The sequence below is a fragment of the Hypanus sabinus genome, chromosome 2 (assembly GCF_030144855.1).
Source record: "Hypanus sabinus isolate sHypSab1 chromosome 2, sHypSab1.hap1, whole genome shotgun sequence".
NCBI classification, from domain to species: Eukaryota; Metazoa; Chordata; class Chondrichthyes; order Myliobatiformes; family Dasyatidae; genus Hypanus; species Hypanus sabinus.
Genome location: NC_082707.1, coordinates 31,325,387 through 31,340,560, shown reverse-complemented (window position 1 = coordinate 31,340,560; position 15,174 = coordinate 31,325,387). Strand labels below are relative to the sequence as shown.

Here is a 15,174-nt window from a genome sequence, read left to right as displayed (position 1 = left end):
TTAATAATCGGCATCCAACATCAGGTGCCAAAACTATTATTTGGATTCTGTTATGCTTTGATTACATATTTGGCAGACTTTTTAGTGGAAGAATGCTCTGTACATACCAGGCTGGGTTATCAAACATTTTGTAATTTTGTTATAATTACATTTTCAAATGGCAACAAGCTTTTCAATTGATGCTACAAATCCCAGCATGTCAGCAAGCCTTGAGAACCATAACTTGCTGCTCTATCTTATTGGCTTGTGATACAAATCAGTTTGGTCTATACCTAATGACGCACAAACAACATGCATTTCTTCATTGTTTATGTCTGGGTGACCTCTGTGTACAATATATAGAGGCTCAAAAGGTAGCAGTGCCAGTAAACATCTTGGAAACTTCATCAGTTATGTACTTCCTGAATCAGGCAAAGACCTAGGAATATAGCCAAGGTCTACAGCATTTGTTATCTGCTGCTCGTGATGTTTTGGCCATTGTTACATGCCTGTAAGTCGAGAATCTCAGAATGTTATGACTGGCAATTTTCAGAAAGGTAGTCATGGAAGTTTTATTTAAAGTGTGCATTATCAACTGTGTTCTGTAAGCTTATTTCCACCTTGCTTTCTGTATATTGGAAACCTTATCAACGTTAAATACACAGTAGGACAGTAACTAGGTTGCTGGACTGTCATACAGCAGCTTGTACTGAAGTTGAAGCAAGAGTTCGAATCCCACCTTGGCAGTTGTGGATCTAAATAAGAGTAGTTAAGTAAATCGAGAATTAAAGTTAGCATTTACTTTAGCATAAAGTTAGCCTGCATTGCTCCTGGTTATTAACGATTGAGAGGATGTGGTGAAGACCTACAAGTACCTGGGGGTCTCACCTGGATGACAGACTTGAATGGAGCACCTTCACAGAAGCTGTGTACAAGAAGGGCCAGAATCACCTCCGCTTCCTGAGGAGACTGAGGTCCTTTGGAGTATGCAGGCCTCTCCTTCACATGTTCTACCAGTCTGTTGTTGCCAGTACAATCTTCTATGCGGTGGTGTGCTGGGGCAATGGCATCAACATGGGTGATGCCAACAGACTCAATAAACTGACTCGAAAGGCTAGTTCTGTTATAGAAGTCGAACTAGACACACTGGAGGCTGTGGTAGAACAAGGGACCCTACAGAAAATCCAGGCAATTCTGGACAATGTTTCTCACCCTCTCATACCACCTTGGTTGAACAGAAGGGCACTTTTAGTAATAGACTAAGACAACTGCACTCCTACAAAGTGTGCTATATGAGGTCATTCTTAACCTCAGCCATTAGGCTCTATTATGAGTCAACCTATAGCCAGGGAAGTGATGACCCCCTCCTGTTAGACTATTTGTGGTAACTTATTTTTATTCTTTCTATTTCTCTCCTAATATTTACACCTGTGCACTTGTAATGTTATATGACACTGTAATTTTGGGATCAATAAAATATCTATCTATCTGATGAGGGTATCAATAAAGCTTCTGGGTTACCATGCTTTTCAGGGAGAGAAAATCTGCAACATGTTCTTCCACACCAACGAACATGATTAATGCAGGGACTTTCAATAAATGCTGGTCATATCTGTAATGTTCCATGAAGGTGTGAGTCACTGTGGGAGGATCAACTTGATATAATATAAAACAATTTGCCAAAAGGTCACTATTGTTGTGTATTTAATATTACAGTGATATTTGAGTAAACTTGTGTATAATTTTTTTTGATTAAACATTCTTGTTCATTTGAACAATTCATTAAGGGTTATATATAGAATTACGTGAAAAGCTTACGGCATCATACTACCATATGATACGCGACTGATACCTTAAAGTAAAAGACAAAGTTAGACTCGCTTATCTCGGCTCCTTGTTTTACTTCCGATTAGTTTAATGTTTTGAAGTTACAAAACATAACGATTGTGGCAAAATTTCCCCACCATTTGGGAAGTTAAATAAAATTACTATTTAATTGTTTCATTTTTGAGGTAAAAGAAAACTGTATCAGAAACAATGTGTAATCAAAGATGAAGAGGGAGAAATCAGAGAAAAACTATAAGCTAATTGATCCACCAAGACTATTCATTTCATGAACTATGAGCAAATTGTTCTTTCCTCAACACATCCCTTCACTTTTTTCTTTAAGTGAAAGCTCCTTACAATGTGATGACTTGTAATGGTTGTCGAGCAAGCCATGGCTTTTCCATCCCTATATCTTCATTACTCAGTCAGAACCTGGTTGAAGTTTATCTGGGTCCCATTTGAAAAAGTCCAACACTACAGCAGAAATGGGGTATTTCAGGAATTGTGCACTCATGAGCATGAGGAACAGATTTGGTCATTTGGCCCTTTGAGCCTGCTCCATCCTGGCAGTCTATAGTTCTATTTTCCTGTTCATTCCCATATCCCACAATTTCCTTCAGATCAAAAATTCCACTGTCCTCAAACTCAGTGACTGAGCCTCTACAACACTCTAACATAAAGAATTCCAAAGATTCCTTTAAGTGAAGAAACTGCACATCCAATCAGTACTAAGTGTTCTATCTATATTCCAAGAAAGTCATCCCTGGCAAAAGATGACTGGGCCAGGGAAAACGTCCTTCCTGTATCCACCCTGCAATGAGTTTCAATGGGATCACTTCACATTTGTCCATAATCAGAGATCACCTCTCATTTATATAAGCTCAAGAAGACACAGGGCTTATATGAGGGGTGATTGATAAGTTTATGGCCCAAGGTAGAAGGAGTCAATTTTAGAAAACCTATCACATTTATTTTTCAACATAGTCCCCTCCTACATTTACACACACAGTCCAGCACTCGTGGAGCATGTGGTCAACTCTTTGAGTGCTATGCAGAAAGTTTGAAGTTAGTAACTCATCTCCTTCTACTTTAGGCAACGAACATAACAATCACCCCTGATGAGTTATTAACTTCAAACTTTCTGCATAATCACTCAAAGAGTTGAACTGCATGTGCATGTAACGAGAGCTGTATAACTCATCTCCTTCCAGCTTGGGCCACAAACTTATCAATCACCCACCTGTGGACACTTTCTGGAGGTCCAAGATCCGTATGCTCCACGACCTCTGGACTAAGTGTGTAAATGTAGGAGGGAACAACGTTGAAAAATAAATGTGCTAGGTTTTCTAAAATTGACTCCTTCTACCTTAGGCCATGAACTTATCAATCACCCCTTGTATATTCTATCCATCAGAATACAACAAATTTACCAACCCAGCAACCAACCTGACTGGTGATGCTCTGCAGGGATTTGTTCCAGACCCCAGCTCTTTGTTTTTTTTATATATAAATGACTTGGGTGGAGAGGTGTGTCAGTAAGTTTGTAGATGACACAAAGGTTGGATGTATTGTGGAAAGTGTAGGTGGTTATTGTAGATTACAATAGGATATAGACAGAATGAACAGTGGGGTGGAAAATCAATCTGGAAAAGTGTGATGTCATAGTCAGAGAACTACAGCAAAGAAACAGGCCCTTCTGCCCATCTACTCCATGTTGAAACCATATAAACTGCCTACTCCTATTGACCTGCATCAGGACCATATCCCTCTATACCCCTGCTATCCATATACCTATTCAGACTTCTCTTAAATGTTGAAAGCAAACTCACATGGATGACATGTGCTCATTCCACATTCTCCCAATCCTCTGAGCAAAGGTGTTCCCCCTCATGTTCTCCTTAAACTCTTCACCTTTCACCTTTAACCCATGACCAATACCTGTAGTCTCACACAACCTCAGTAGACAAAGCCTTTCAGTTACTCTATCTATACCCCTCATAATCTTGTATACCTCTATCAAATCTCCTCTCAATCTTCTACATTCCGAGGAATACAGTCCTAATTTATCAAAATTTCCTTATAACTCAGGTCCTCCGGACCCAGCAACATCCTTGTAAATCTTCTCTGATCTTTCAACCTTATTTACATCCTTCCTGTAGGAAGGTGACCAAAATGGCATGCATTACTCCAAATTAGGCCCCACCATCATCTTATATAACTTCAACATAACATCTCATCTTCTGTACTCAATACAATGATTTATGAATTCCAATGTGCCAAAACCTTTTTTTTTAAAAAACAACCCTATTGACTTGTGACACCAGTTTCAGCACATTATGGGCCTGTATTCCCAGATCCCTTTATTCTACCACACTCCACAGTGCTCTAGCGTTCACCATGTAAGGCCTACCCTGGTTAGTCCTTCCGCAGTGCAACACATCACTCTGGCTGCATTAACTTCCATCTGCCATTTTTCAGTCCATTTTTCCAGAAGATGCAGATCCCTCTGTAAACCATGATAGCATTCCTTGTGGTGCGTTACACCCCCAGTCTTGGTATCATCTGCAAATCTGCTGATCCAGTTAACCATATTATCATGCAGATCATTGATATAGATGACAAACAACAGACCCAGCACTGATCCCTGTGGCACGCCACTGGTCACAGGCCTCCAGACAGAGAGACAACCCTCTACTACCACTCTCTAGCTTCTCCCATAAAGCCAGTGTCTAATGCAATTTACTACCTCATCTTGATCCACTTTGGAAGATCAAGCTTGAATCAATGGCAGGATTCTTAGCAGTGTGGAAGAACAGAGAGATCTTGGGGTCCACATCCATAGATCCCTCAAGGTGTCCACACAAATTGTTTGGCTGGTTAAGAAGATATATGATGTGCTGGCCTTCATTAAACTGAGGATTGAGCTCAAGAACCATTAGGGTATGTTGCAGTTCTCTAGAACTCTGGTTAGAACACACTTAAGAGTGCTATTAGTCAAGGAGACCAAATCTTTACACAATACTCCATCCATGTTATCCCTAAGCCTCTACATAATTGCACTAAGGCATATTTACTCCTCCATGGAAGACCCTCTTGTAATCAAGGGCAGCTTTCGATATACTTTCCAAATTGCTTGCTACATAGACATGTTAGTTTTCAATCTGTCCAGGAACATCTTGGTCTCTTTGAACATCACCATTTCCCATTCATCACCTTTTGGAAAATATTTTTCTTTTCTGCTTTGGGAACAAAAGTGGATGAGCTCGCATTTTTCTACACGGTATTCCATCTGCCATGCTCAACTACTTTGCTTGCCTGTATCCCCTGGAAGCCTCTTTGGAGTTTTGAAAAATACTGTATGCACATGATTAAACATGTTCAGTCATGTGCTAAGGACTTAAGTCTGCTCCAATATCTCTTAATCAAACTTTTTTTATATTAAAACATATCTCCCTTAATCATTTTTTTGTCAAGGGAACAAAATGCACCTTTAGGTATCCTGTCCTTAGAGTTTAATACTAAGCCCAATAATACTCTGGAAATAGGAAGCTATGTGATAGAACCGGTGAAGGGACTCAGGCTGAAATGTCAGCTGCGTATTTCCCCTCCATAGATGTTGTTTCACGTATTTTTAATAGTTTATTTAGAGATTAAGCATTGTAACAGGCCCTTCTGACCCAACAAGCCTAAGCCACCCCTGTTGGACAATTAACCTTCTAACCCGTACATATCTGGAAGACGGGAGGAAATCGGGGTACCTGGAGGAACCCCATGCAGCCAAGGGGAGAACATACAAACTCTGTTACAGACAGTGGCAGGAACTGAACCCAGGTCACCGGTGCTGTACGAGTGTTATGCTGCCCCCAAACCTGCTGAGTTTCTTGAGCTTTTTGTATGTGTTGCTCAGGATTTCCAGTATCTACAGGCTCTCTCGTGTTCCAAGCTTTAAGAATGTTGCAGATGGACCCTGGCTTTCCCGTGCCTGACAACTGCAAAATGAATGCACATTCCACACAAGGTCCATGGAAATCACTTCCATTTATTCATTTTTTTCTAGTTATGCATTTGACAACAGCATGTGCTATATCACTGTGAAATGTAACGTTAGCTTTCATTCCCAATGGACAAGGATGCAATGCTGAGGCTTTATAAGGCATTGGTCAGACTACAGTTATAGCACTGTGAGCAGTTCAGCACACCATATTTAAGAAAAGATGTGCTGGCATTGGAGAAGATTCATAGGACATTTATGAGAATGATCCCAGGCATGAAAGTTAATTTGTGAGGAACTTTTGATGGCTCTGGGCCTGCACGCGCTGGAGTTTAGAAGAATGGGGGGTGGGGGGAGTCTCATTGAAGCCTATTGAATATTGAAAGAGAGAGAGAGGGGGGGAGAGAGGGGGAGGGGGGAGAGAGGGGGGAGAGAGGGGGGAGAGAGGAGGGAGAGAGGGGGGGAGAGAGGGGGGAGAGAGGGGGGAGAGAGGGGGGGAGAGAGGGGGGAGGAGGGGGAGGAGGGGGGGAGGAGAGGGGGGGAAGAGAGGGGGTAAGAGAGAACGCGCACGCCTAGGACCGGAGGGCAAAGACTCAGAATGGACGGGTGTCCTTTTGAACAAAGATGAGGAGGAATTTCATTAGCCAGAGGGTGTTGATTCTGTGGAATTAATTGCCACAAATGGTTATGAAGGCTAAGATATTGGGGGTATACTTAGCAGAGGTTGATAGGTTCCTGATTAGTAAGGTTGCCAAAGGTTATGGTGAGAGTGCAGGAGAAAGGGGTTGAGAGAGAAAATAAATCAGCCATGATCAAATTTCAGAAAAGACTTGATGGTCCAAATGGCCTAATTCTGCTCTTATGTCATATGGTTTTATCATCCAAAAAGATATGTTTGATTTACTTTGTCCGATAACTTATTCCATGCTAGACTTTTAGGAGACAGGTATACAGGCACAAACATGTATGGAAACTGCAATAAGGCCCACTTTATTTGGAATAGCTCTATTGCAAAAATATCACCCGGACTCATAGACTTGTACAGCACCAACATGGAGACGTGAAAATCCAGTTCATACCAGATAAATTTCCCAAAATCCACATGCTAGTTTTGAATTTCTTCCGCTGAAAATTTGCCCATCTGGGTCACAAAGAAACAAGCTCTTATCACTAGCACTAATGAAAGGTATTCAACATGAAATATCAACTCCATCTTTCTGTCCAATTTGCAGAGAAGCTCCCACGTTTCATTTTTATTTCAGAATTTGACCATCTGCTTTTGACTTTTGACAATACCATTTGGCTGGGCCACTTTTTACATGTACCATTGATCATCATATAGGGCAGTTTTAAATTTCCCAATGCTGGAACATCACTGAACTCCTTTTCTAGGACTAAATTGTGAGGGGTATAGATCAGGTGAATACTCACAGACTTTTCCCCTCAGGGTGGGTGAGACTAGGTCTAAGGTGAAAGGTGTAATATTTAAGGGGTTTTGAGGAGGAACTTCTTCAGTAAGAGGGCTGTGCAATTGTGGAATGAACTGCCAGCAAAACTAGTTCATTTTAACATTTAAGAGAAGTTAGGAAAAGTACTTGGGTGAGTGAGGTATTGCGAACTATGATCTGGATTCAGGTATGGGATTAGGCAGAAGACCAGGCTGGCTTGGACTAGATGGGCCGAAGGGTTTGTTTCTATGACTTTATGACACCAATAATGGGGAGAAAAAAACACAATCCTTCACTAAGTTCACTGTTTTTAATAATTGATTTTTTTGTTATAAGCCAATTAAATGAACATTCATCTCAAGAATACATGACCACAAGAACAGTTACTAGTCTCTTCGTATCATGGCACGATATAAATCATTGACAATGTGTTGCATATTTATCATGATCCTTTCTGTACGTATCGAGACTGTTTAATTAATTAATAAGTGATCTTAAATATAACTGAGACGCTACACATGATTTGGTAAACTGTATTACCCATTGATAAAGAAGGTGAGCTCATTAAGTTATTAAGCATATCAGTACAGCAGCCTCCTGTGTATCCATTGTAGACTGGGGAACCACTTTGTCGAAGACCCTCCTTCTGTCCACGGCATCCACAAGTCATGTTTTCTCAATGGGCACTCACTTGAATTCTATCTCCTAGTGTTGCTCCTGGACTTCTCTACTACTACGTTGAGGCCACTCTCAGGAACAACACCTCCATCTGGGTAGCCTCCAATCAGATGGCGTGACCATCAATTCCTCTAATTTCTGATAATATCTCCCCCTTTCCCCTTCTCTCATTTTTCATTCCCCGTTTTTACCCCTCTCTTCTCCTCACCTGCCTATTGCCTCTCTCTGATGTTCCTCTTCCTTCCCATTCTTCCACAACCCACTGCCCTCTCCGATCAGATTCCATCCTCTGTAGCCTTTTACCTCTTCTGGCTGTCCCCTCCCAGCTTCTCACTTTATCTCTCCTCCCCACCTACCCACCTTCTCCCTAACCTGGCTTCACCCCTCACCTGCCTGCTTGTACTCCATCCCCTCCCCCCACTTTCTTATTCTAGCTTCTTTCCCCTTCTTTTCTCAGCCCAAAATGTTAACTGTTTGTTCTTCTCTATAGGTGTTTTCTGACCTGCAAAGTTCCTCCAGCGTTATTGTGTTGCTCGTTACAGTAGCCGTCCTTAATGAGTTACGTCAAGTATCTGGCAGGCCAAGTGGCATATTTAGTGGGACTGTTACTACAGCGACCGAATTCAGTCCAGTACTGTCCATGTGGAGTTGGCATGTCCTCTCTGTGACTGTGTGGATTTCCTTGGAGTGCCCCTGCTTCCCCCTACCACTCAAATGTGGATTGGTAGGTCAATGACCACTGTCAATTGCCCCTAGTGTGAAGGTGAGTGCTTGAACCTGAGAGAAGTTAATGGGAACATGGAGGGAAAAACATGAGATCAGTGTACGATTGTTTGATAATCGCTACAGACTCAGTGGGCTGAAGAGCTTGTTTCCGTGTTGTGCCTCTGTCATTCTGTAACTAAGATACAGCTTATCACCTAATGCTGTGTCAAACGTGATTAATCTGATCCGAATCACTTAGTCACTTTAAACACCATGAGATCGAACACCTCAATTTCTTAAAGCAATTGTCATCTAAATACACTTTAACTTACAAATTACATCACGCATTTCTGGATTGAACTAAAATACTTAATAAAATATGTTTATAAGCACTGAAAGGGCATCATCTCCACTGGAAACAATTGTATTTCAAGAAAAATACATGAATCTGACACACTCATGGATGGACAACTGTTAGTGCAATTTGTGACCATCATCAAAATGTTGCAACAAAGACAGACAGACTGACCCAATCCCTTACTAAATGTCCAAAATGCTATGTCAAGCCTTTCTAAAAGTAAGATATGTCATGCATTCTTAAGATTATATTTGCTAACAAGTTTAGCAAGAATTGCAATATTATTATAGTTGAAAATACCATTCAAATGAATTAGAATTAATTGGAATCTAATTAATGGATTGTAGCTATTCTTCAAATTAATCTGAACAAAAATACCCCAAAGCTTAAATAATGGCAAATCCTTTTCCAGTTCTGGGACAGATCAATGAGATGAATGACATGTCCTGCTGGAACAAGTCTGTGATTCTAATTTTCAGTTCAGCAGTAACAGATAAATTGAAGTCTGTTTCTAGGAACTATAGTGGTATGAAACAAACTTATCACAATTGCTGATATATATATACACACATCTTGGAGTTTACAAGCCAGTCCTTTTCATGAGACATGTCTATTACAAAGAACTAAATATTAAGATTCTGGTTACTTTATTTCCAAACCATGTTACTGATTATAGTGTAACCTTATGGTGCAGTAGATATTCATACAATAAAGTATTGTGCTGTGACCTTAACTAATTCTGCATCTGATGACTTACTTTGTATAAATCAGCCAATGTACTCAGCAAGTAGTTCACAATGAGGGTTTAGCTTTACAGGGTCAGGGATAGTTCCATCATTTCCTAGTTCTACTGTTAATTTGCAGCACAGTCTTTTAACTATCACTTTCAAACTGCCTGCAGCTCAACACCACATTAACTTTAACATCTTCCCCAATGGCTTCTGCTATACAGCAAATTCACTTCAACGTCCTTGTCCTGACTTGCAAATCACTTGCCCAAAAATGGGAAAATTGATTCCAGCTATATACGCCAGCCCACACTCCTCATGCCTTTTACTTATTATACCAGATCCATGCAACCATGTCCTATCCACCAGGTTTGAAAGCACCACAATCACCAGAACATTTCACTAATTATTTCTCCACACTACTTCTACCCTATTTTGTCCTTTCCACCTCTCTCTGCCTTTCCCATGTCTTCATTCTCAATGTCTTCCACTCAGTCTTGGAAGCAAGCCTCAGCTGCACTCAATAGGAAAGTTCATACATAATTTATAGAGTAACATCACAGAAACTTAAATCTCAGTATCTCTGTATTCTTACTGTTTCAATAAATAGGCCCAATTCAAAACAATGACAAAGTGTTTCTTGATTTGTGCTCATATCCTGGGGACAATTAGGACCCCTAATCCATTTTTGTGCATCAGGGCATTTTAGTAGCCCCTGTACATCAAATGCTGTGCTAGCAAAAAGCCTTTTCTTGCCCATGACATCTTGCTCACACCCCAAGCCAGCCTAAATACTGAAGACCTGGTAGGATTGGTGAAGTTATGCAGAAAGAGAGCAAACTGAAGAAATTAGTCCCCATGTGTCCTCAGCAAATGTTGCCATTATCTGTATATGAAGCAGGATAAGGGACAGAAATATGACAATCAGATTAACCTTAACTAGCTTCACACACCCTTTGAAGCCTACAGCAGCTGTTTTCATTCTGATCAAAGTTTAAATGCAATAGCATAGAGTCACAGAAAGAAAAACAGCACCCTGCTCTCATTTTATGGGCTTTATAGCTGCTCAAGTAGAGCTATTATCACTGAACTCGAGCCTGACCTCATGCATAGTCTGTGCAAAGTCTGCATTCACCTGGGACTGGGTGGATTTCCTCCCACAACCCAAAGGCACGTGGGTTTCCTCCCACAACCCATTGCAAATTGTGCATGTAGATGAGTAGTAGAATCTAGAAGTTGATGGAAATATCAAGAAAAAAAGGAATTTTGTATTTATTTATTTGTCAATACAGCGTGACGTAGGCCCTTATGGCCCTTTGAACTTTGCCACCCCAGAGACAGAGGATGAGATGTATAAGATAGAGGTGTATAAGATGATGAGAAGCATTGATCATGTGGATAGTCAGAGGCTTTTTCCCAGGGCTGAAATGGCTAACATGAGGGGGCACTGTTTTAAGGTGCTTAGAATTAGATACAGAGGGGATGTCAGGGTTAAGTTTTTCCACACAGAGAGTGGTGGGTGCATGGAATGCACTGCCGATGATGGTGGTGAAGCTGGACACAGGCTATGTGGTAGGGTAATTCTAGGCAGCTTCTAGAACAGGATACATGGTTGGCACAACATTATGGGCCGAAGGACCCGTAATGTGCTGTAGATTTCTATGTTCTAAACCAATTAGCTCTAAATGATCTCAGGACACCAGAGCACCCAGGGAAACCCACACATTCCACAGGGAGGGTGTACAGATACTCCTTGCAGATGGCATTAGAAATAAACTATCAAGTCTGGAAAGTCCTGAGCTGTAATAGTGTCGGCTACACTACCATGGCTACACTACCATGGTGAAATGTTGAGTGTGGATTGGGGCTCGATTGTGAGCAAGGACTCAACAGATGAAAGCATCTATTTCAATGCTGTACTATTGTGACTTCAATGAAAGTAAATGGAGGATAGAAGATTGATGGGATTATTCCAAAAGATAGCATGGACATAATGGACCAAATGGTCTCTTTTTACATTATATGAAAATATAGAATATGATTTACAAAAGGCATAAATCTAGGAAAATCTAGTAAAATGGAACAGCATGCAAGACCTCTTAAAGAAAGAAAAAAGGTGGTAGATTTGGCCCAGTATAACATGGATAGAGCCATTCCAACCACTGAGCATATCTACATGAAACTCTGTCATAGAAAAGCAGCAACCATCAGCAGAGATCCTCACCACCCAGGTCATGCTCTTTTCTCACAGCTGCCACCAGATAGAAGATACAAGAGCCTCAGGACTCACACCACCAGGTTTAAGAACAGTTACTACCCCTCAACCATCAGGCTCTTGAACAAAAGGAATAACTACACTCATGTCCATCCATTGAGATGTTCCCACAACCAATGATCTCATTTTAAGGACTCTTTATTTAATTATTTCATGTTCTTATTATTCACTGCTACTTACTTATATTTGCATTTGCACACTCTGTTGTCTTCTGCACTCCAGTTGATCTTTCATGAATTCTGTTATAATTAATATCATATAGATAAACTGAGTATTCCACAGGAACTTAATCTCAGGGATGCATATATGTCACCATATACAACTGCTCATTGCTAGGAGCAGAAGTTCCCACTTGCTTCAAAAGGGCAACAATTATATCAGTGCCTAAGAAGAATAATGTGGGCTGCCTTAATGACTATTGGCTGAAAGCTCTCACATCTACAGTGATGAAATGCTTTGAGAGGTTGGTCATGACTAGAATGAACTCCTGCCTCAGCAAGGACCTGGACCCACTGCAATTTGCCTATCGCCATAAATAGTTCAATGGCAGATGCAATCTCAATGGTTCTCCACACGGCTTTAGACCACCTGGACAACACAAACACCTATGTCAGGATGCTGTTCATTGACTATAGCACAGCATTTAAGACCATCATTCCCACAATCCTGATTAAGAAGGTGCAGAACCTGGGCCTCTGTACCTCCCTCTGCAATTGGATCCTCGACTTCCTAACCAGAAGACCACAATCTGTGAGGAATGGTGATAACATCTCCTCCTTGCTGACGATCAACACTGGTGCACCTTAGAGTGTATACTTAGCCCACTGCTCTACTCTCTATATATTCATGACTGTGTGACTAGGCACAGCTCAAATACCACCTATAAATTTGCTGATGATACAATCATTGTTTGTAGAATCTCAAGTGGTGATGAGAGGGTGTACAGGAGTGAGATATGCCAACTAGCGGAATGGTACCACAGCAACAACCTGGCACTCAATGTCAGTAAGACGAAAAAGCTGATTGTGGATTTCCGGAAGTGTAAGACGAAGGAACACATACCAATCCTCATGGATCAGAAGTGGAGAGAGTGAGCAGTTTCAAGTTCCTGGGTATCAAGATCTCTGAGGATCTAACCTGGTCCCAACATATCAATGTAGTTATAAAGAAGGCAAGACAGTGAATATACTTCATTAGGAGTTTGAAGAGATTTGGTATGTCAACAAATACACTCAAAAACTTCTATAGATGTACCGTGGAGAGCATTCTGACAAGCTGCATCACTGTCTGGTATGGGGGGTGGGGTGCTACAGCACAAGACCGTAAGAAGTTGCAGAGAGTCGTAAATTTAGTCAGCTCCATCTTGGATCCTAGCTTACAAAGTACCCAGGGCATCTTCAGGGAGTGGAGTCCCAGAAAGGAAACGTCCATTATTAAGGACCTCCAGCACCCAGAGCAGGCCCTTTTCTCACTGCTACCATCAGGTAGGAGGTACAGAAGCCTGAAGGCACACACTCAATGATTCAGGAACAGCTTCTTCCCCTCTGTCATCCGGTTCCTAAATGAACATTGAAGCTTTGGACACTACCTCACCTTTTTAATATACAGTATTTCTGTTTTTTGCACAATTTTAAAATCTATTCAATATATGTATACTGTAATCAATTTACTTATTATTATTGTTATTTTATTTTGTTTGTTTGGTTTTACTTCTATATTATGTATTGTATTGAACTACTGCTGCTACTGGGTTAACAAATTTCACATCACATGCCGGTGATAATAAACCTGATTATGATTCCATAATAAAATTTACGTTGATATCTTGAATTCTGCATAAACCCCAAAAGAAACATAGACAAGACTAAAATTAATTTTATGGAAACCAGTATTAAATTCTGTCAAGTTCTAAATAATAAAGTCAAAACGAATTCAATACAATCTGAACAGCAGGTACATTAGCAGGTACATTATTGCGTGCAACCAGGCTCAAAAACACCTGGCAGAGCCACAGATGTAGAAAACCACAAGTATCTCGCAAAGAGTACAATATTTAAATACAAAACGCATTAACCTTTCTACGTGCTCATGACACTTTAAAGAGCTTTCTCAATGATCTGAGCCACAGTTGCGTGCTACCCCCACAAGAATTCAGAAGAGTATAATGCTTACACTAGAATTAAACTCCAGAACAAGGTACAATATTCTACACCATCTCCAGGTACATTTCAACACATTTGTCAAACCGTTTTACAGCTAACTCCAAATATAAGCATTAAGCCAACAAATTACTATCATATTTGCAATAATATTGACAATTGTTGTTGTTCAATAGTTATGTCAGTGCATAATTTCATATGAATAGATCTGCGATTGTCTCAGCAATAAATTCCAACCACCTTTCCTCATTCAGGATTAAAACAACAAACAACAATAATTTACAGTACCTTGAATATCATTGGGAGAGGTTTGACACAAGACCCAAATGAATGTTAGAACACTGTCAGTGGGGTAGATTTTAAGGAGTAACTCTGATGAGAGAAGAGAGGAGAAGACTGGGGAAGAAGCCGCGAGCTCAAATCTTGGAATTGTCAAGAGGCACCAATTACATGGATTTCAGGTATAATGGACAGGACTGATTTAATGAAAGGAACTAAGAGATGTTACCAGGAGTTTAAAAGTAATGGATGAATTTTAAATTGAATTCCTGGATACAGAGCTAATATTGGTCAGAGGAGAGGAGTGAACGAAGCTTCATGACCATTAGGATACCTGCTAAGGATAGTTTTGGATGAGAACAATTTTACATTACTAATAGGTTCAATGTCAAAATTGTTTATTTTACTTTCTATCCAATGTGAACCCTTTAAAAAAAATAAAAGCCAACAAACAAAAGGTTCCTTTTTACAGTGATGACTGCAAAGCAGATTAAACCTTTGTTGAATATTTTATGAGCACGAGATGTGATTTAGTTTTAACTCAATCTAATCGTCCATTATTCCCACTGGATTGTTCTGCCGTTCACTTACCCCGTGAACTCCCCAGAATAACACGAATTCTACCAAAAGTAACCTGTTCAGTTAAGGAAAAATAAAATAGTGCTTATTAAAAGTTATTGATCGGAAGTTCGATAATTAACTAATATATATCCAAAATAAGATGTATGTAAAAATAAGCCAACTCCT

General features: G+C 40.3%; 1 protein-coding gene across 1 annotated transcript in view; it reads right to left on the bottom strand.

The window, feature by feature from the left end:
* Positions 1–15,174, bottom strand: part of LOC132403298 (collagen alpha-5(IV) chain-like) — a 352,062-nt gene that overhangs the window by 335,171 nt on the left and 1,717 nt on the right. The window contains exon 4 of the mRNA XM_059986755.1: positions 15,019–15,061. Coding sequence (XP_059842738.1) covers positions 15,019–15,061 — 43 coding nt within the window. The remainder of the gene's footprint in view (positions 1–15,018; positions 15,062–15,174) is intronic.